Source organism: Theobroma cacao, chromosome 3 (genome assembly GCF_053813885.1).
Source record: "Theobroma cacao isolate CCN51 chromosome 3, ASM5381388v1, whole genome shotgun sequence".
Classification (NCBI taxonomy): Eukaryota; Viridiplantae; Streptophyta; class Magnoliopsida; order Malvales; family Malvaceae; genus Theobroma; species Theobroma cacao.
Window position 1 is genome coordinate 1383468 of NC_142641.1, and position 23266 is coordinate 1406733.

The 23266-nt window shown below is 33.5% G+C and overlaps 1 protein-coding gene across 1 annotated transcript; it reads right to left on the reverse strand.

The window, feature by feature from the left end:
* Window positions 1-878: 878 nt before the first annotated feature.
* Window positions 879-7391, reverse strand: LOC148763432 (uncharacterized). The gene is made up of 7 exons (XM_088804329.1): window positions 7234-7391; window positions 6783-7110; window positions 5871-6359; window positions 5623-5772; window positions 5097-5201; window positions 4566-5002; window positions 879-1670 (listed from the first exon to the last, which is right to left on the reverse strand). The coding sequence occupies exons 2-7, from the start codon at window positions 7108-7110 to the stop codon at window positions 1062-1064; spliced, it is 2118 nt and encodes a 705-aa protein (XP_088660455.1). The 5' UTR covers window positions 7234-7391; the 3' UTR covers window positions 879-1061.
* Between the last annotated feature and the right edge of the window lie 15875 nt (window positions 7392-23266).

Genomic DNA, 23266 nt, shown 5'->3' on the forward strand with positions numbered 1-23266 from the left:
AGCTATCAACGCTATGAATAAGCACCATTTCTCGACGGAAAAGAGCAACATTTTGTTGATATTTGTTATGAAAATTATGGAATTGTCTCTAAAGAATTGCCCAAGATCTTACCCAATCAATAGAACAAAGAAAGAAAGAAAAAAATCAAGTACACCCACAAAAACATAAGAATTTACGTGGTTTGATCTTTTGATGACTTACGTCCACTAGCACAGCAATAGAGAAAAATTCACTGAGAGAAAAATCAAGAGATTACAAGAACAATCTCAAACTCGCAATCTTTATCCCACGTACACCCAAATTACTCTCTCTAATTCTAGGTGATGACTATTCTTTAACCCCATAGGGTCATTTAATAGTGTAAAATACAATAATCTTATCCTAATACAATTAGGATTTGTTATTCTAGTTTAACTAGATTTAAAGACTAATTTAATAAGATATACTAATTTAATTAGAATTAAGTAATCCTAATTAAATCACAATTCAAGACTATCCTAACCATATTTCTATCGAAAAATTGGTTCGTAGAACAAACACTCAAAACAAAAAAAAAAAACTTTCCCTAAAGTCCTTTAAGACCATTTAAGTACTCTAATACCATATTGAATTTGAAAAGAAACTTAAACTTTTAAAGATTCAAGAATGGTGAACAGATGAAAAATAGAAGAAGAAAAAACACAGGGAAAAAGGAAAGGAATATTTTTCTAACAAGTATAATGACAAATAGCTGGAATTAAATACGAGCAAAATTACAAAGGAAATAAACTAGTGGACCCTACACACTTGTCTAGTGTATTTGCGAAACAAAAGAAAATAGGTCGTATTACCATTACAATAAATGAGGCAAACCACTTGCTAAACAGAAGGAATAAAATAGCACAATAAAAGGAAACACATGTATTACACGCTGAAGGCAGAAACACGAGAGAAGAGTTACACGCAAAAGGTAGAAACACAAGAAAGAAGTTACACGCCGTATTGCAAATCAATCTTCCATTTTCAACACAATTACAATTCGACCCCTCCTTTTGGAAAACATAAATATACCTATAATTAACTAGAGCCATTGCTTCATTTTCCTATCAAAGATCCCTGGTCCATAAGTTGAGATAAAAATCTTCACAAGAAGTGGAAACTGCAACCACACAAAGAGACCGATTGGTATGCCAGCCAGCAAAACGATCGGAATAACAATCTCTAATTGGCCCTTTACCATGATAATGACAGTTGAGGAGAAAGATACCATCATTGCTACAATAGAAATGAAGAGCGAGGAAAGTCCGATGATCAATTTGTTGGGCAAGGATTTGAGGAAATCAGGTGCTGTATATCGCGATGTGAGGATGCCAACAAATATCAACACCGAAGTGGTCGAAGCAAAGAGAGAAATAGAATCCGATATTATGAATATCTTAAAAAGTTTTTTTGTTAAGAGTAAGGGAACACCAGTATCCTGATCAGGACCTCCAGGAACAGTAAAAAGAGCAGCAAACATAATGGTGATGATAAGAGTGCCAACAATTGTAGAGGTTTGCGCTATATCCTTCATCCATTTCTCCCCTTCTTTCACCAAATTCGCATGGCTTCGATCAAATGCTTCATAAGGAGTTTCTCCTTCTTTGTTTGTATGTTGTTTAAGCATAGGTGGTATAATGCCTTCCACCTCCTGTGTTCATAATTCATACAACCAATAAAACTTAGATGACATTTTTTATCCTTTTGCGATTGAGAAAGATTATAGCATAATATGGCTTTAATGAAAAGAAAATAGTTATAAATTAAAGCCAAAAGATTTCTCAGGTTTTTTTCGTTTTAGTGTCTATTTCTTCACCGAACATTACATGCTTGAGTAAATTCTATAATTCATTCATTCATGACTTTTTCATGACATTTCATTTCTTTCATAATCTAAAAAATGTAATTTTTTTTATTCATAACCTTTAGAATTTGTTTCAAATATATCTATTTATCAACTTGCCGATAGAAGTTTATGGACAAAATTTGTTACATGTATGTTCATATAAGTGTCACATGCCAAATTTTGTCCATATTTTTCATATTTTAATGATATGTTAACATAGTTTGAAACAAATTCAACAGATCGTGAATGAAAAAATTGAGCATTTAGATCATAAATAAAATTAAAAATTATGAAAACATTAGGCAATTTATATGGTAACAACTTAAATTTAGTCATTTCATTTTAAAATTTTTCAATAAACTTTAACTATTATGACTCCATTGTATCATGAACTTCGATTCACGTATTGGAGCTAATACATGCAACAGATTATACAGAGACAGATAGTTAAATAATTTGTAATAAATTGTAAAAACTTTTAATAAAACAGTCAATTTCATATAATCATTTCAATTTTTTCCCTCTACAGTCCTAGAACTTGACCATATAATGTGTTAGCTAGAGATGTTGATAGATAAGGTACCTCCTAATTTTGTTAATTTTGTTTTATCCAAATCTAGGCTAGATTAAAATTAATATTTAATACATAAACTCATTAGTTTAGGCTTTGTTTGATAAATACGGTTAATTTTTGCTTTTTATTATTTGCCTTGGATTTTCTATTTATTTTTATTTTTTACTTTTTTTTCTCTAGTCATTTTAAAAAAAAGCAAAAAAATAAAATAAAAAAATCAACCAAAGGGAACTTTAGTTACAAACGAATCATATGTACTAATTTTAATACAAAATGAACCAAGAGGAAACCCAAATTGATATTCAAAGAAAAATTGGTTTTGAGAAATAAAATTTTCAAAGTGCTTTACTTGCCTAAAGCTTTTGTTTGGAGATATGTTTTGGACCTCTAACATTTTTTTTCTTAAGAAATCAAATTTTGACAAAAATGTAAGTGAAGACATATTTTCATTATCAAGCTAAAAGAAAGTCGAAGAATTTTATTCTGCTAATATTTATTTTTTGAACTCAAACATTAAATGAAATTTATTTCTTCCAAAATTTTGGTAATTTTTTGTTAGAAGAAAATAATAAAGTACGTTCATGTTAAAATAACACGTGAGAATGTAATTCCCATAATATCACTCAATAAAATTGATGTAATAATCCTTGGAAGGTTTCTAAGAAACATTGTGCCAACAAGATAACATAAGTTTTTTATTTGAAAATAACTCCAAAAAAAATGAGCTTTAAGATTTAAAAAGTTTGGTAAAAGAAATAAATTTGAAACAAAGAAGCAATTAAAATTTTCCAAGTTTAAAAGTAGGTTTGTCATTCACTGTTCAAGGTACATCACATTTTCAATTAATACAGTTAGTTAAGGTGTGATCTGTTAAATAGAATGAAGGTTAGAGTACTTAACTGTAAATTTTTTTATGTGTCAAATTGATAATTTGACTATAAAATGAATATCAAATATTTAAGTAAGAAGCTAAGTAGGTGAGGTATCCTGTCAAATGTTTTTGTTGAGACTCACTTTTGGGTTTTTCTACATACTTCTACATAGCCTAAATAGGAATTAAGAAGCCAGTGATAAAAAAAATTTTCAGAAAAAATTTTCATCCTTACTAAACGGAACCTAAAAGATAAAAAGAGGAGTGCGACATGGCTCTCAGATTTGGCCTTAGCTAGCTCCACCGTTGCCGAAAAAGCCAAATCGATTGTGTGCACTAGGTTGAAGGAGATATGAAAATTGAGAGGAAGAGAAAAAAACAAAGAAAAATGTAATAATTTTTATTATAAGTTCTATTTTCAATATTCCATTTTTTATTCTTTTATTATTTCTTACTAAAAATAAAATTAAATAGATAGATAAGGTCAGATTTTAAAAGCACATTTTTAAAAATCATTGAAGTATTATTTTCACTAATTTTTGTAACATTTTTAGTAATTATTTATCATTTTACCCCAACAAGTGTTTGTAAAGTTTTTTATTGCATACATATTAAATAGCGTCAAAACTCACAAGTGAAATATAAGTATTTCATTCAATATCAGCAAAAAAAAAAAAAGGGTTATTGGGTTTGTTTTTCATTTATATTTTCAAATATTATTCTATTAATATGTTGTTTTTCTTCTTTTAATTCAAAGAAAAGCAAAGAAAAGCAGCCAACAGTTGAAGTAATCAATCGGACAAGTATAGAAAGAAATGAAAGCGAGAAAGATGCAAAACGGCAATTTTTTTAGCACAAGATAAGAACTAATTTTGAGCAAATCCGAATTTCTGTGTGCATTGGAGAATTTCGAAAGTGCAAGCTTCAATGTATTGGTGTTAATTAAGAGACTCGGAATTTCTGTGTGTGTTCTATTTTTATTTATGATTTTTTGAATTTATTCAAAATTTATTTCTGATGTGTATGTCTATTTAGTTTCAAGAGATAATAATAATAATAATATTATTATTATTATTTTAAGACATGTTAATAGATAGATATATTTGAAACAAATTCAAGAAATTACATATAAAATAATCAAATTATTTAAGATATAAATAGAAATGAACACAAACTGATGGTGCAATTTACTCAGAGATTTGACTATTCTTCAAAGACAAAGTTCAAGAATTATAAAAGAGAGAGAGATGCTGACCTTGAACCACTGTAGTTCTCTTTGCATTTGCAGAGCTGCACCTGAGATTTGTTGAAGCTTAACCTGAGATTGGGGTGATAGTTGGCCTGCCAAATGTAACATATTATTGTAGTCCCTATCAGTGTAAGCAATTAAAGGATACTTGATAGCATCAAGCCCATATATGAGGCTAAACACTTTTTCTTGTCGATGTGCAACTGCAATTTGGAATATGTTTCTTCGCTCCTCGTCCAAAACCATCAATAAGTCTATATTAGGTTTGATGACTTCGACAATAAACTCCGTCACCCCCAGCTGAGCAGCGTTGAGCATTGCTTGATGCACTGAACTTTGATCAAATTGTGCAACATCAGAAGCAGCTATCGTCTTGGACATCAAAAGCAGAAGCTCATGGGCATAGATATGGGTCGCCTTTAAATCATATATTTGCTTGATTCCTACAATAACAGAAGAATTTCTTTATTATCAGAAAACCAAATGTTGTCAAGGAATGAAGTGTGTTGTAATTCAAAATCATGAAGTAGAAAATACCTTGCGTCATGAAATTTTTCTTTTTCTTTTGATCTTGTGGTTCGTAAATATTTATATGAACATCGTCTTCACTAGACAAAGGCTTGGGTCCTTTTACCTTTAAACCTACAAAAACAATGACATATTGTTATTAAATTATACTATAATGTATTATACATACACCACTATTTTTTTAAGTGCAAACTTATTTATTCTTTAACCATTTTTTACATTCTCCTTTTTTTTTGTGTTTAGTTTTTTTTCATTTTTTTTCTTTAATTTGTACATTTAATTAGTTGAAACTTGTAATTTTTTTTATTTTTATTTATATTGACATATTGATCAGTATGAATAAGAAAACTATATGAATAATTATAGTTACTTCTTTCTAGAATTAAAATTATGGGATGGGAAAAGAAAAGAATAAATAATAATTTTTTACTTATTTATTAATTTTTTGTGAAATATAATTTGTAAAAAGATTACCTTAATTGTTAGAGACATTGAATTGAAATTTAATTTGATGAGAGAGAGAAGTGATACTAACAAGAGTAGATCCAGCGTTGCCAAAATGAGAACCCACTGCCGCTAGGGAATGCAGAAGGTTGACACGATAATACTGAGACAGCATTCCTTCGACTTCTGCTTTTAGCAAATACTAACTCTGGACGACGACGAAGCAGATCCAAGGAAACATCTGATGAAGGAATGATATAGAAAAAATTATACCCCGTGACAAGATGTATTAAAGAAAGAATTGTTTTAGTGTTTACAACCGATATATGTCACTCTTACCAAACCATTTGTTATTAATACATTGACAGACAAACAATGCTGCCTGACATTCATTTTCTGGTGAGAGTAGAACTTCTCGTGTAGTCATGTTATATAGATAGTGAGTCATATCTTTATGGCCTCCCAAACATGCAGCATTAAGTGGAATATATCCTCTGTTATCCAAAAAAGTAAGTAATTCCCTGCTCTTTCTGATCAAGCTTTGGGCAATCTTGGTGTTTTCAGTCATGGCGGCATGGTGAAGAACTGTGCGACCGTGGCGATCTAGCATTTTGAGGTGTTCCTCTGACATTGTGCTTAGAAATTCGTCAATCATATCCAATTGACCATCGAAGATTGCGAAATGAAAGGTCGTGAAACTGGAGTCGCCAATTACGGCATTGGCTAAATGCGTGTGGGACGTCAAAACACTCTTTGTGGATTCCAAAGCATGTTCCTTAACAGCCTTGAGGAGCTCCAACATATGAGTGCGATCAATAAATCTGGCCACTGCCACCGCACAATGCTGTTAATAAAGTAGTATGCTAAAAACTGGTAATTTATTAGGTTGAACAAGTTTAGATTTTGTATAATGACTCCAACATAGTTATAATATGAAAATTAATTTTCTTGTCTAGTATGCTTTGACTCATATAATCCATATATGACCAATTATGATGTGTTTGAATAAGTTAATTCACACAACTCAACGTATACATTTAACTAATTTTAAATTTATTTATATATTAATATTTAAAATATATAAATTAATCTACTAATTATGTTTAAACAAGTTAATCGTATTGTTATATCATAATTTTAACATGATATAGTTAATTCATCTTTATCATTATTTAATTTATTTAATAAACATGTCATATGTTAGGGACTCACTATAATAGTTCAGAAAAATGAAGAGATCTAGAGAGAGACCTGGTGACTCTTCTTTCACAGGCAATTGGCACATTTGGGCCAACGTGTTCCAAGCATCTTTAGCCGTAGTCATGTTTCTAATATGAGAAAGCATGATCGCATCACATGAAATTTGAATAGCATGCAAAGCAGCCACATTCCTCTTACTCCAAGCCTTGAATTCAGCCTTATCTTCCTGTTGAGGAGGTTCTGAGGTTTGTTCCACGACGTCCCATAGATCTCGAACCCACAAATAGTTTTTTACGCAAGCTTTCCAGTTTTCATAATTATCTTTTCCGTTAAGAACTTGAGCAACAATTGCGCTCGAACAAAAATTATTGACTTCCATCTGTCAAAACAAAAAAGAAAAACGAAAATTAAATTTGATTCCCAAGCTAGCTAATTTGCACCTAATAATAAGTATATATATGTGGAATTTCCTATAATGAAGTTATAAAAATACTCAACTTACCGGGATAAGTAAAACGAGTCTTCTTTCTGAGTTCTTCAGTCCTAACCAAGCTAATGGCGATGGCCGGTAGGCATAGCAGAAATTGCAATTATTATAATTGCACACACCCCAAAAATACGTTTAAGTCTACTGGTCAATTTCGTCTACTCCCACACTCCAATTAGAGCCACTCAAAAGTTGCACGTATCAAAACTCGGAGTGCTTGCAGCTATAAAAAAAATAAAAAAAAGAAGCATAAAAGTAGTAAAAACAATTTCAGAGAAAAGAAAAGAAAGGGGGTGAAGGGGACAATAATAATAGTTTAGAAGTGACAGGTAGATGTGTGTAGTGTCAAATTTTTTTATTATCTGCAATTTGCAAATGGTTTTAGTAAACAAATACTAATTGATCTTAAAAAATAAGTGGAGGCCTTTCACTTTTTCACTAAAATGTGTGATCACTTGGCTAAAGGTGATCAGTGCGTGAAAAGAATCTTAAGTGGGGCATCAATATTGATTTTCTAATATTCTTCTATTAAGTTGTTGTTTTCCTTCTTTTAAGTCAAAGAAAAGCAAAGAGAAACTCTAAGTATGTGCTGACAAAGCAAGTAACAAGTTGACGATTTTGTTATTATTTTAAGACATGTTGATAGATAGATAGATATACTTGAAATAAAATTTAAAAAATCACATATAAAATAATCGAATTTTTAAGTTTATAAATAGAAATGAACATAAACTATTGTTGCAATTTACTCAAAGACTTCACTATTCTTCAAAGATAAAGACGATGAATTATAAAAGAGAGAGAGATGATGACCTTGAACCGTTGTAGTTCTCTTTGCATTCGCATCGCTTCTCTTGAGATTTGTTCAAGCTTAAGCTAAGATTCGATTAAACCTGCTATCCAACACTATCAATAAACACCCTTTCTCGTCGAAAAATTTTTCAACAGAAATTTTTGTTAATAAATCTGTCGTTAAAAACACAAATCTTTTGAAAATGAAAATTGTTGAAAAATAAAACATACTAGTTTAAAGTTGTCGACCAATTTTTTGATGAAATTCTAATCTAGTAGTTCAAAATTTCTGACCGACTCCATAAAAAATTCAATCGAATTCCATCAAAAATTCATATGAATTCCATCAGAAAAGCTTCATATTATGTCAATAATTCCATCAAAATTCCTTTGAAAATATTAACCGTCACTTCTCAAGTTTCATATAAGATAATTGCGAAATTGAGATGTAAATAAATTAATTATTTTATAAAAAACAAATATTTATTAAAAATAATGATACATATATCTGTTAAAAAAATCATACAGATATTTAGTAAATTCAATAATCATAACGTATATGTTTAAAAAATAATAATACATATATATATATATATATATATATTTTGAAAGTAATAATAATACATATATTAAGAAGTGCTCTCATCTCTCCTTGCAATCTCTTACTACAAAAATTGTGACTTTTACCAATAGAGTTTTCCGTTGGTAAAGTTTGAAAATCCATTGCCAAGTTAAATTATTGATGGAATGCCAATGGAAAGTTTTGTCGGTATTCAATCGAAAATACCCTGATTGGTAAAGGTCATTCCATTGAGATAGGAAAAATCTGTCAATAATTCACCAACAGAATATTTTGTCAAAAAATTTGGTTGGTAAAGAGTCCAATTTGTCGATCTTCTGTTTGGTAGATATACGATTAAATTCATCAACCAATTCTGTCTATAATTTTTTGAAGAAATTATCGACGATTCACCGATAAAGTGTAATGTTACTAATTTTTTTAAGTTTCATTGGTGCTATCACTTATTCCATCGATCTTACCATGATTCCTTCAGTGGAAAATGAGCCAAAGACCATCGGCAATGTCATTGGTATTTTGGTGAAATACAAATAATTTTATTTACCAAAATTGAAATTGATTACGTAGGAGAGATGCATGCTTGTTACGCCAACAACTAGAGAACTTGAACAAAGAAATGTTTGCTTCTAACTATTGATGTTCTAATTTTCAAAAAAAAAATATTGATGTTTTACGAAATTACAGAATTGCTTCTTTCAATCTTTCGTTTTGAATTATTTTATATCTTACCAACCAAAACCAAACCCAATATAATATAAACCCGAATACTTAATTTGTTTGTGCTAGATTGACCCAATACATGTGAAAAGGTAGAAACACAACCCTCGTTTCTTTTTTTGAATAAAAAAAGACTATACTCAACTCACCAACTGAATTTCTCAGTGATCCTTTTCTACTTTGATGCTTTAGGTTATCTTAATTTTCTTTTTCCTTTGATTATATTTTTGAGTAAGTTTAATTTTCCTTTTATTTGCTCTTCATCTACAAGCGATATAACATCTTTTTGTTCATTAAGTATTTTTGGATTATCTTTTCCAAAATGCATTTACTCTTATGGAAACTTATCTAAATTTGTAAGACGCAATCACTCACAAATATTGATTTTAGAATTTAATTCCAAATTTGTTTTTGGCTTTTTCTGTTATTCTCACTCTTCTTTCAGGGTTTTCTTTCCTTTGTTTGGGCTTTATGACATTTCATCAAGTAATATGACAAGTCACCTATCCTTTATTTTAAGACCTTGACCTAATTATTTTCATAGTCAATGTTAGATAGAGAATATGCATTGTATATTTTAATTTTTTTTGAAAGGCAGGTGATTTCTTTACATAAAAACCTGTACGTTTCTTTCAAGGCAAAGATAGTCAAGTTGCCTGTATATTTTAATATTGGTTGCAAGAAATCTTGGCATTACTGGTATTTTCCTTTGAGACAATATATTAGTCGTTGGTAAAAATATGATTATGGCCAACATGTTTTGACTAAAAGATCAATATAATATGAGTATAATATGATTAGCCAGCTAAGAGTGGAAGTGATGAGATAACACTGATTAATTACTATACCTATATGTAATGGAACTAGAGTCCCAAGCTAGAATCTTTTGTTTTTGCTCATAGATATGCTAGTATTTAGGGAAAACGGATCTGTCCACCTACCATAGTGATTTTTTTTTAAGGAAAACGTTAACCGATATCTAGTGGGATTTTGCCCTAGTTAGGTGATATTTAGAGAAAAAAAATTCATATACTCTTTCTTCTTTTTTTGAATGCTTTATTCATCATTCATGTCAATTTTTTTTGGAAAGGTAACATTATATTAGTGATAAACAACAATAAACTAAAAGGATTAAGGATAGCTTATTAGCTTGTTAATTACATTAGGTAACTGTAAGAAGAAAAAGAAAAAACTCCAAAAGATACGAATACTGGAGTTGGGGATGTCTAGTTGTTTAGGGAGTAATCACTCTTGCTTTAAATTTTAGGGGGAGTTTTACAAATCTTCATTAAGTAAATTTTACCCACAATTTTGTCAGATTGTTAGCTTTACATTTGATCTATGTTTTGAAAAGACAAAGTCGAAGGAACAAAATTGCTTAAACAAGTGTTTAAAGTAAGATTTAATCAGTGGAAAATCCCCTAAATACTTAGAAAGGATTTGGTTAAGTGTTTTGGCATGAAAGAGCTCTTCAAAACAATTTAATTTTCACAAATATGCTGTAGCGATCGACCCCTGAGCTTCAAGGGTCGATCCTCAAAGACCAGGCAGTTAAATATCCTTCGTGGAATGAAAAGGATCAACCCCTTTCTTTTAAAGGTCAATTCCTCTAAACTTGAGAGCAAAACTTTCCCTCGCTGCTAGCTAGGGATCGACCCCTCTCTTTTAAAAGGTTGATCCATCATTCATAATAAAGAATTTTCTACAGTTGGGGATTTTTTTTTTTGCTCAGCCAAAATAAATTTTCATTAAAGTCACTAAGACTACAGTGAATGAAAGCCAAAAGGCCAATAAGTACAAGCATCTGCAAGCAACAGTTGGCAAGCTGTTGTGACAAAAGGACTAACAAGAAGCATCAAAAAGAGGAGAACATCAACATAGAGAAGGAGCTCAAAGCAATATAAAATAAGACTGACAATGGCGCAAAAAGAAATATTGTAGTGCAAGAGTCATACAGCAGCTTACGAGTTTACCACCAAGCAGAGAAGGAAGTAGAAGCATCAGCACCATACCTGGCTAAGGAGTCATCGAATGAATTGCCTTCTCTAAAGACATGAGTGAAGGACACATTACCAACAGAAAGCAACAGTGAGTCAATTTCGTTGAAGATGTGCCATTTATCCCAAGGTCTTCGTTCGACACAGTTAATCCAAGATAGAGCAACCCTTGAATTCGACTCAACAATTAAATGAGAAGAGGAGTAAGTGGAGATGAAAAAGAGGTGAAGAGCATGCAAGATGGCCATCAATTCCGCATAATTGAAGTCATGCAAGCCAAGTGGAGAAAAGAACAATACTACTACAAAACCATTAGAGTTGCGCAAGACCCCACCATAACCAACAGGTCCTGACTATCTTCTGGCTGAGCCATCAACATTAAATTTGAACTTGCCAACGAGGGGTGGTGACCATGAAACGCTAGATCGATGGTGGAAGGGGGTTCTCTGGTATGAGCAATTTTGAGGATCAGACCACCAACCGATTTCATCGATGGCATCATCACCTTCACATGCTCTAATCTAGAAAATAGAGCGCAACTTAATGAGAAAAATGATTTGGGGACCATCCAAAATCTTAGAGTTGAAGACGGATTCATTACGTGCAAGCCATAATGACCATAAAGTAGCACCACAAACGATCATCCATCTTTTGGAGACATTACCACCGAATGGACAAAGGGACCAAGCTTGGATAAAATCAAGAATGGTGGAAGGGACATGTGAGACCTCAACCCCTATAGGCTCATAACTACGCACAGAAGCAATAATACAAGCTAAGGGTAGTTTCGTCATTTTCTCTAAAAATCTTTTAGAAGGAGGTTTTATGATATTTTAAGGTCTAAATAGGCATAAGACCAAATAAATAATGTGTAATGATGAAAACACGAGGAAAACTAGAAGTTTCGATAATTTTCACAATAGAGGCAAAATGGTCATTTTGCACCCCGAGTCAAAATTTTAAGTTTTTGTAAACCTGAGTAGTTTAGATCATTGTGGACCTTGTCCCAGTGTCAAAAGAATAAAAAAATTGCACAAAGGATTGGAGAAGAACAAATTAACTTGCTAAAGGGCATTTTCATAATTTCAAGGGGAGTTGGATAAGTATGAGCTATAAATATCCTTTTTCCAGTAGCTTCCTCATTTTTCAGTAGCTTTTCTTCTTCTTCTTCCTTCTTCCCTCTCACGTTTCTTCATCCTCCATGGGAGTCCTCTTCAAGCTTCCATTACTTTATTTCTAGCTCCAATTTTCATGCCTCGGTGCACCTTTTCATGAAATCCTTGCGCTCTTTCACTCTCATTTTAAAACCCTTGAAAAATCCCACTTTCATACTTTCTCTCACTAGCTAGGTGTTTAGAGAGAGAAAGAGAGAGAAAGCTCCCATAATAGCTTAGAAAATTTATTGGAAAGAATTTCAAAGTTTCATGCTACCAAGGTGAATAGGGGGTGTCAATTTTAAAAGTTTTCATAAATATATACCTATAATTATGATTTATTTTAATTACGAAAATTATGGATAACATGTGCTGGCATATATTTTAGGGAATTGTGAATGTTTGTAGTTGAGGTTATCCACTCATTTTAGAGTGATTAGGGTAGTGAAAATAGATAGGCATTTAAATGGCAATTGGAAGCTAGCTAAGAGAAAGCTTTAGACTTCATAAGTATGTGAATTGACAAATTGGTGATGCTAATGTGATGATAGGTTCCAACGAAGCCCCATCATCCTATTTGGACATTTAGGAAAGTTAGGATCGGGTAAAGGCTCAAATAATACCAGTGAGTGGACTTGCACTTCAAAATTTGCTTTGGGAATGTGAATGTAATTGTACAAACATTTGAAAGATTTTATCCAGCTTTTCTTTAAAAATGTACCTTGGGAACAAGCCTTTGGTGAAGTGTTTTTATCTTGTGAAAATGTGCTATATAAATGGTTTATGTGCTATCACAATATGATGATATGTATAATATGCATTGGGTGTTTCTTTCGTATGTTGATGTGGACTCGGCTATATGCGAGTAGGAGTACGCATACACCGATGATGACCCGGCTATGTGCGAGTAGGAGTGCGCATAAGCCGATGCTGACCCAGCCATGTGCTAGTGGGGAGTGCACATGAGCTGATGACGATGGGAGAGTGTGCATGATGATGGATATACATATATATATATATATATATATATATATATATATACATATATAGATATGTGCGTCATGGAAAGTTCATGAATATGTGTATGGTTGAAATGCATGTGAAATTTGACATGTTAAGCTTTGGGAATTTATATGTGTTTCATGTTGCATTTGTCATGTGAACAGGGTGGCCTTTTCTTGAGGAAATGGAGAATTTTGGCTGCTGCCCTGTTTCTCGCTGTAGCGAGATTCATTCTCACTGCAGCGAGAAACTATCAAGTTGTCGAGGGTTTCACTAGACATGGTTATCGCTACAGCAAGAAAGTTTGTGTTTTTTTGGCTTGAATCTCATTGCAGCTAAAAACTTTCTGTTTCGTTTAGTATCTTGATTGATTGCTGCGCTATTTTCCACTTCTTTGGTATCATAGTTGAGCATGGACTTCCAACATTAAGAAATAAACAAATTAAGTTTAAATTGAGGGGTTTGGTGAGAAACCCTCGGTCAGTTGATAATTTAAGTCAAATGTCGCTACAGCGAGAATGCCTTTCCACTGCAGCGAGGACTCGTCGTCTACTTGACTTGAATTGCATGAAAGTTATTAAAGTTTTCATTCTTCAAATCTTTTGTTGAGCATGGACCCTTTACATTAAGTGATTTAATCAATTGGGGTTTTCCTGAGGGGTTTTGATAAGCACTGAATTAAATTGTATTGTTTTAAAATAAGTGCATCATGATTTTTAAATCCTTCCTTACTATTGCTTGTTCCCTTTCTTGTTCACTCACTGGGTTTATACTCATCGTTTTCAACTTCATGTTTTCAGATCACGAGGCAGCTGGTAACTAGGTCGAAGTGTCTTCGTATATTCGACCCTTAGTAGGTGTCTCGGCATTTAGTAATTGTACATTCATCCGAGTCTCTCCGCTGGAAGTCGAGTACTCTTTTATTGTGTATAGACAGACCCAATGTAAATTATTAAGACATATGTTTAGACAACACATGTATATTAGTTGGTAATGCCATTATAAGTTGGCAATGAATAGCATTAACTGGATTCTAAATTATGAAATGTGACTTTAGTAATTTGATGGTATAATGAGCAAGATAATATAGCTAAGCTTGATTGAGCTTAGTAGGCTATGTCCATTGAGCCTTCGCACCTGTCATGGCCCAGGATTTGGGTTGTGACAGGACACACCAATCAACACCCCACCATTGAAAAACAATACCTCAAATAAGCCAACTGAAATTGCATGTGAGAAAGATGTGCGAGCAAGTCTCTTCAGCAAGGCCACACCAAATGCACCGCAGTTGATCATAATTAAAATGAACACCACGAGACAAGAGGAAAGTCTTTGTAGGGATTGCATTAAGGACTACAAGCCACAGGAAGCACTGAACTTTAAGAGGGATAAACAGCTTCCATAGAAATTGAAACCATACCGTCTGATCATCATCATAGGCGTTTAGCCTAGAACATAAAGATTTGATAGAGAAAATCCCTTGGGGGTCATGCTTCCAGATGAGTTTGTCCTTCTTGCCCAACACAAGAACAACAAAAGAGAGTTTACGTAAAAGTTCCTCATAGTCTGACTTTTCCAAAGAAAAAAGTGCCCGTCTGAAGTTAAGAGACCATGACCCATTAGAATTGGCATCGACCACCTGAATGTACTTATCCGTAACCAGCGAGAAAAGGCGAGCATACTTGGATAAGAAAAGCAGGTCCTCAACCCATTTGTCAAGCCATAAGAGGATGGTAGTACCATCCCCTACAATCCAGTGGCAAGCATGAAAACTAATCAAGTTATGAACCCCTTCATAGGATGGAAGCTTAACGATGCTTTTCCAAATCGACGACATTCTCGATTTGTTAGAAACAGAAGGGATCCAATGAGAGTCACCAGTCTCGTATTTACCAACAATCAGATGTCTCCATAAAGCTTCTTTATCAGTTCCATAACGCCACCACCATTTGGCTAAAAGGGCAAGATTCCTATGAGAAAGGCTCGAGATTCCTAACCCACCAAATCTTTTAGGCTTACAAATAGTAGACCATATGACTTTGGACATCTTGCGCTTATCCGTGGATCCTCCCCATAAGAAAGAATGTCGTAGTTGCTCGAGCTTGCGTATGACACCTTTAGGTGCGTGAATGGCAGAGAGATAATAAAGAGGCAGTGAGTTTAAGATAGAGTTGATAAGTGTGATCCTGCTAGCAAGAGAAAGATACTTCCTTTGCCAAAGTGCAAGTCACCTTTTAAAGTTAGCAATAATAGGATCCCATGTGGAGATGTTTATTGGGTTAGCACCAAGGGGAATACCAAGATACGTGAAGGGCAGAGAGCCTATCCTACATTGGAGAACAGAAGAGAATTCTTCACCCACAGAAGATGTAATTCCCATCAGATAAACACAAGATTTGTGGAAGTTAATGCGGAGACCAGAGGCAAGCTCAAAACACTACAGAATGCATTTAATGTTAACCGCGTCCTGAATATTGGGAAGCAAGAACATAATGGTATCTTCCACGAACTGTAGGTGGGAGATAGAAAGTCAGAAGGAAGTGAGGGTGATGCCTCCGATAAAGTTCAGCTCTTCAGCCTTTACTAGAGAGAGGTGAAGAGTTTCCACTACCATGATAAACAAAAGGGAGAGAGTGGATCCCCTTGTTGAAGGTCGCGCTTCATGGGGAATTCTAGCATGGCAGAACTATTGACAAGAACGAAAACCTGAACTGTTGAAATGCACTCGTAAATCCAGCTACACCATCGATGACCAAAGCCTAGAGCTTGCATGACAAGAGAAATGTACCCCCAATCCACATGATCAAAAGCTTTCTCAAAGTCGAGTTTAAGAACAATACCTCTTTCATTGTGAAAATTTCTGCGCATACTGTGGATAACTTCATTGGCTAGCATGATCTCGTTAGTGATTTGACAGTTGCTAATAAAGGCGTTTTGACTATCACTGACAACCGAGGATATAACAACCTTAAGCCTACTGGCATGGAGCTTGGCAAGAATTTTGTAAAGAGAATTAACAAGACTGATAGGTCGATATTCACTGAGTGACGAAGGGCTCTGGACTTTGGGAATCAATGCAATGAAGGAGGAGTTGAGGCATTTTTCTAATTTGCCATAAAGCATGAAGTCAGTGATGAAGTTGAAAAGATCCTTCTTGATAAAAGTCCAACTACTCTTAATGAAGTTGAAATTAAAACCATCAGGTCCTGGGGCTTTAGAGCCATCACAACTCCAGATAGTGGCTTTGAGTTTCTCCATAGTGATTAGTGCCTCGAGGTTGAGAGCTTGTTGACGGTAAAGCTTTTTGAATTACAAACTTGGGAAAACTGGTCGTGCCCACTGATCGCAATCAAATAAGTCTTTAAAATATTCAAAGGTAGCCCAACGAACCTCATGTGGATGAGAAAGCCAAGAACCATTGACAATGATACCCGTGATATGGTTGTGACGGGATTGAGCTTTGGCTTTACATTGAAAGAACCGGGTGTTTTTGTCTCCCTTTTTGAGCCACTGAATCCGAGATTTCTGCCTCCACAAGGACTCTCGCTGACTTAAAGTTGTCCATAGAAGTTGAACCGTGTTCCTTTTAGCTGTGCATTCTTCCTCAGTGAGGTCACATAAATTACCAATGAGGTCAAAGTCTTTGACTTTATTCTCTAATTCTGTGATAGTGTTGTCAACATTCCCAAATGAGACTCTGTTCCAATGCTTGAGATGTGTCTTAAGTTTGTTCATTTTAACTTTAAGACAGAAACTAGTAGAGCCATTCACCTCTGTGGAAGTCCATGTTTCTGAAACCATATCCATGAAACTTGGCACTGACAGCCAGCAGTTGAGAAATCGAAATGGCCTTGGTCCCCAATCTAAAGTCTTTGAGAATAAAAGGATTAGGCAATGATTAGACAAAGATCTTTTAAGACCTTTTTGGCATAAGTCACGAAAGTGTAAGAGCTATTTTGATAAGAGAAGAAACCGATCAAGGCGGCTGCGTTTGGAGTTTGCACCAAACCATGTAAATTTTTTGCCAACAAGTGGCAAGTCAGTGAGCTCGCAAAGATTAATAAAATCATTAAATTCATCGGTACCTGTCCCAAGAGTGATGCATCTTTGTCTTTCCTCATTGCCTCTAACTGTATTGAAATCTCAGGTAACACACCATGGAACTGGAAAGTCAGATCTAAGTAGCAAAATGTTCTCCCACAAGGTACATTTACCTCTCAAGTCGCAAGGCGCGTAAAGATTAATAATTACACATTGAAGATTCAGTGAAAGCCATATACCATGGTGAAGAATAAAATTGTCTCAAATGACCACTGATGATTGGGAGAAAGACAATTTGTCCCACACAGAAAGGATTCCCTCGGATCTACCCGCTGTTGGTATAAAAACCCACTCAACATCAATATTACCACAAATGCTCTCAATGAGCTAGTCAAAAATATCGAAGAGCTTAGTCTTTAGAATGAGTAAAAATTCAATTTTGTTAGTGATTAATAACTTGCGTAGGGAGCTTTTTTTCTGAGGACAACCTAACCCTCGAATATTCCAAGAGAGAAGACTCATCTTGATGTTTCAACTCTTGAAAAACAAAAGAGGCAAGAATAAGAAGTGATGGAAAGAGAAAATGAAGCAGCTACAGAATCAAAAGTGAAAAGACTAGCCAAAGATAGCGACAAAAGCAGATGCAAGACTAAAGGTAGAGACGGCTTAGTATGAGTACTATGCAAAAATCATCTATACAAAAAGAGAGAGCGGCTGAAGGAGTATAAAGTGCTAAAATATAAATTTATAAAGTCCCCAAGCAAGACACCTTCACAAACGGGGATGATTGTCCATCCTCTTCAATTTCTTCAAGATAGTCTGCTTTGAGCACTTGGGGGAGTATCCGAGCTGCCTCCCTAAACTCCATGTTTGTTCTTGTTCAGATCTTAGTTGGATGTTTCTATTTGTAATGTCACGACCCAGAACTCTCATCGGGCCCGTGACCACTGCTGCGACGTCCTGATAAGCACTCATTACCCCGAATGCCGATCGAAATCCCGCAAGGCTTAGCATCAACTTCCGCATCTCCCCGGTCAACGACAGTTATTAAATCTCGCATTTCAAGAAATCATAAGTTGTTTCCAACTCAAAACAATAAAATATTATTTTCTAGCTCACAGGGGCATTTTCGTTATTTTTTTTTTGAAATTTCGAAATCCGTAAAAATGTAATATGTAAGTGGAAACACATATTTCATGATTTAAATTAAATTTTGAAGTCTAAAACATTCGTTTAAAGTAAAATTATAGCTATTTGAATATAATAAAAATATTCAATAAAATAAACTATTTTCTTGTAAAATAATTTTCATAAAACTATCGGTACATAATTCTTATAGCGTAAAAGATAATTATATTCATATATACTATAAACCAAATAACCAAAGTATAAAATTTCTTTTACAGTGACACGTGGGCCCACAACTATCCAAAATGCATCGAAAGCTGGAAACCTATAGCTTTTACCGATTCGAGTCTAAATGAAAGTCTTTATCAAAGTCAGCTAACTATGAAATTTCCCGAGCCTGAAATATGATGAAATGAGGGTGGTGAGATTATAAAATCCCAGTGAGTAAACAATTACCATCAAAAGCATCTAAAGTCGAGTAGATGGAGACAATATAAAAACGTTATATCTCAATAATGTTCATAACACAAATTTCGTTTCAATCTATACAAAATAATTTCTTTTTATCAAAATTTCCCGGCTTATGAATTTCTTAAACTTGGCCCCTGCTAGAATCATTCTCGCGGGTACCTTCGTCAAGGTATCCCACTGAGACCGCCAAGGCTGTTCAATTACCCATACCCATAAACATGTTTTCACATCTAACACACAGTCGTTCCTTGGCGTTGGCTGAGTCTCACTCTCACGTTGTGGCCCAAACGTGAGGTGCACTCAAATCATACCTCAGGAGATACTTCACCTAACATCTCCCCTGGGAGGTAAGTATATAATTGAGTTACCGTGCCCCTCTCATAGGCAGTCCACGGAAACCCCCACCACTGCAGTGACTATTTAATATACTACCAGACTTATAAAATTTTCAATAGCATGATATGGAGAATAAAATTTAATCCAGTCTACCGAGACCAATCCAAAACTGTTCATATATTTCATGCCAACCCTAAAAATTTAGCCATCATGCTACCATAGTGTTAAAATCATAAATTTCAATAACATATAAAATCATAAATTTCAACACAGTCTCCATATACTCAATTTTCCCAAAACAATATTTGATTTCAAAACCAGTATAAATCTCATTTTATTAAAAAAAATATTTTAATTAGAAAATATAATATTTAATAATTTAAACTCACCATTCAATAAAAGCATCAAACAAGTATAATAACTCTAGATATTTAAGACGATAAGTTGTCCACTCACAGTTCTAGGAGTTGATGTACTCCTAATCCCAGTCTTCAAGCACAATCTCTATACTTTTACCAGTGTAATTTGCTCACCACCTATCCACAATGTACAATACATAATTAACCACATCAATGATTGATCATTATAAAATCAATTCAGGCTCGGTATATATGCATGATATGATATACAACTTATTCGACTACCGCTTAAATGCGGTGCTGACCTAATTCAGCCTATTACCCGATTAAATCGATATACACATCCGTTTAAACTCCAAATTAATTTGTTTACAGTTTCTATACCTCAATTGCACCCAAATTGACTTAATGTCCCTCAGTGTGGTGCAAATTATCAGTCTCGATAGCAAATTATGAAAATACCCCTAATGGGTAAAAATCGTATTTTTGCTCCAAAAATTTCCATTATTTTTCTAGGCTCATAATTCATCATTTCTTAACCAATTCTCCTAGAATGAAAATCAAATTTATCCTCACTCAACACATGGTAAATTCGGCCATTAATGGTTGTGGGAGAAAATAAATTCTTTTCTTGTTGTTTTGTTTCTAAATATGCTAAACTAACTTAAAACACTAACGTAACTTAAAATCAAATTAATCTAACAACTTTCTCTCTCCTAACCCATTTTTCAGAATTGAATTCATCATAATAACTCAATATTCAACCATGAAAATCAAGAACAAAAGCATGGGTAAGCTAGGTATCAAGGAGAACTAAAGAAATTCTAACTTACCTAGCTTGTTTCCTTGATTTCTTCACTTTTTCTTTGAATTTTTCACCTAGGTTTTCTTGTTTTTCCCTTTGTTCTTCCTCTCTTTCTCTCTCTTCCTTGCTTGGCCGGCCATATGAAGAAAATGGGCTGATTTTATGCCTTTTTAATAAGAAACAATAAAATAATAAAGGTATGACACATGTCATTTTCTTATTGGTCCATTTTTAAAATTTTAAAATTTTAATCTTTTTTATCTCCACCACACAATTAGTCAATGGTCAAAATGAGGATAAAGGACGACCATGTGCTGGAAAAATGTCCTGGTGGTGGAAAATTATAATTTTGCCCCTGGGGTGGCAAAATTATCATTTTACCCTTTTACTCCAAATTATATCGAAATTAAAATTTTTCACTTCTAAACCTCAAATCTTACTCCAATAAGTCAAATGGGGCCAAAAAAAATCTTTTCTAAAATTTTCATTTTGTCCCCAGGTGGCAAATGACCATTTTGCCCTTGCATAACGAAAATTTCGGTTTGACTAAAAATTGATCCTCGAACTCTGAATCACCATATTAAACCATTTTGGGACTTTAAAATTCTTAATTTCATCGTACATTCTCTATTTGATCTAGTTCGAGGCTTAAATCAACTTTATTGTACCTCTAGATACAATACCGACTTTTGTAAATTTTTCGGGACTCTCTTAGCATGCAAACATGCTATCCATCACATGTATGTCATGATAAATATTTTTATAAAGTCGGGCTTGTCATCTTCTCCCCCACTTGGATCAACCATATGATCCTTCTTCTTGATTGACTTCGACATCCGGCTAGATATTAATATTTTAATATTGTTTCATTAATAAAATATTATTTTATTCTAAAAATTTTATCTTGTCTCCTTGGTACCCAAAAAACCTTATTATGCCTTACTTGACTTCCAAATCGCCTTTTATCTCACAAATTCTCCTCCGATAAAATTATTATTATTTTATTATTATTTTCTCACTTGCGAAATATTTTATCATAAACTACTCCTTTCGTCTTTTATCACTTCTAAACATTTTAATTGACCTCAATTTGCATTCGATCAACTTTATTTATCACTATATCAAAGTATGGGGTATTTCAATCTCTCCCACTTAAATAGAATTTGTCCCCGAATTCCCGTCGATGTTGCGTTATCAATCTCCTTCTATGATCCTACTCCTTGTTCCTTCTATAGGGACATTCAACTTATTCACCTCGTTCACCTTCAGTTCAATTAAATGCTTTATTTATGGCAATTATTATCCTTTGGAACTGAATCAGTAATACTTTTCACAACCATGATCTCTTATATCTAGACACTAAGCATGCCTTTATCACCATTATTAAATTTGAACCATAACTTCACCTCAATTATACTAATTTCGATCACATATCATACTTACTTATGTATACCTAATCATCATTTTATTAATTCGCTCCATACCAAATTTCTCAACCTTGATTCATCCATCTTATACTGGTCCATACCCTTCCTTTAATAGAGTTCCATTAAGAACTTAAACAATTCAAGGTTTACCTTCAAAGTCATTCATAACTTTAATCGTTCATTACATGTCCGTTAACACTTTAGCTCACTAACCTCTCTGGACACTATTTCAAAATCTCTCAATTATCGAGAACCATTCTTCACTTTAGTTAGTAAAATTATCAATTTCATGTATACATATATACATGCATTTTCAAATGTCAACATCTATCTTTATATATAGGAATCCATGTGTTCACATGCCTTGGACTACATTCCCCCTTTATTCATCCGTATCCCAATCCTAGTTTCAATATAATAATTCTTATAGTGCATGTCAACCTTCTTATTATACTTGTGTATAACTTCATATCATTCATATAATTTCCAACCATATGTTTGAGTTTCCTTATACTATATATCATTCATCACAATGTCATCTCTATTGAATTATAATCTATTATGCGTGTATGCTTTATAATCCTATTGATGCCTCAAAGATTTATCTCAACTTGATCATTGCATCTCATGTAATACCACAATTCCTAAGAGTCATCCTTTTGTCCATAATCATCTTTCATGCCTTTATATTACCTTGTATCTTTCTTGCATTACGATATTGATTTGTCACTTAAGACTCAAACCCATTTGAATCATGTATGCCTTAAGCATTTTCGAATTCCAATTTTTATAATATATATTAGAAAAATTTCATTATCTGACTTCATTTTCAGGGTCAACTTCTATCATCCTTTGTTCCACTCCTTCATATGAACATAACATCGTTCTTCCTTAACTAATTTATAAATTGTACTTGAAATTGTAAAACTTAAAACTAGATTCTCCTCAAGTATTTTTCAATACTAATACTAATATCACTCTCAGCTTACAGCTTCCTTTTTATAATCACATAACTTAGTGCTTGCTTTAACGAGATCCAGAGCAAAACTTCTCTTGAGTATTTCCTTGGGAATATCTATCTTAAACTTATGTCTCACAGCATGTGATCCCTTAACTTGTGATTTAGTCGTTAGGCTTCTCAGCAAGTTTTAAAAATTTTACGTTTCATACTTGCTGTGTATGATTAGAATCTCTTCTCAAAGATGTTTATGTATTCCTAAAACACTTACTCTTAAAGAT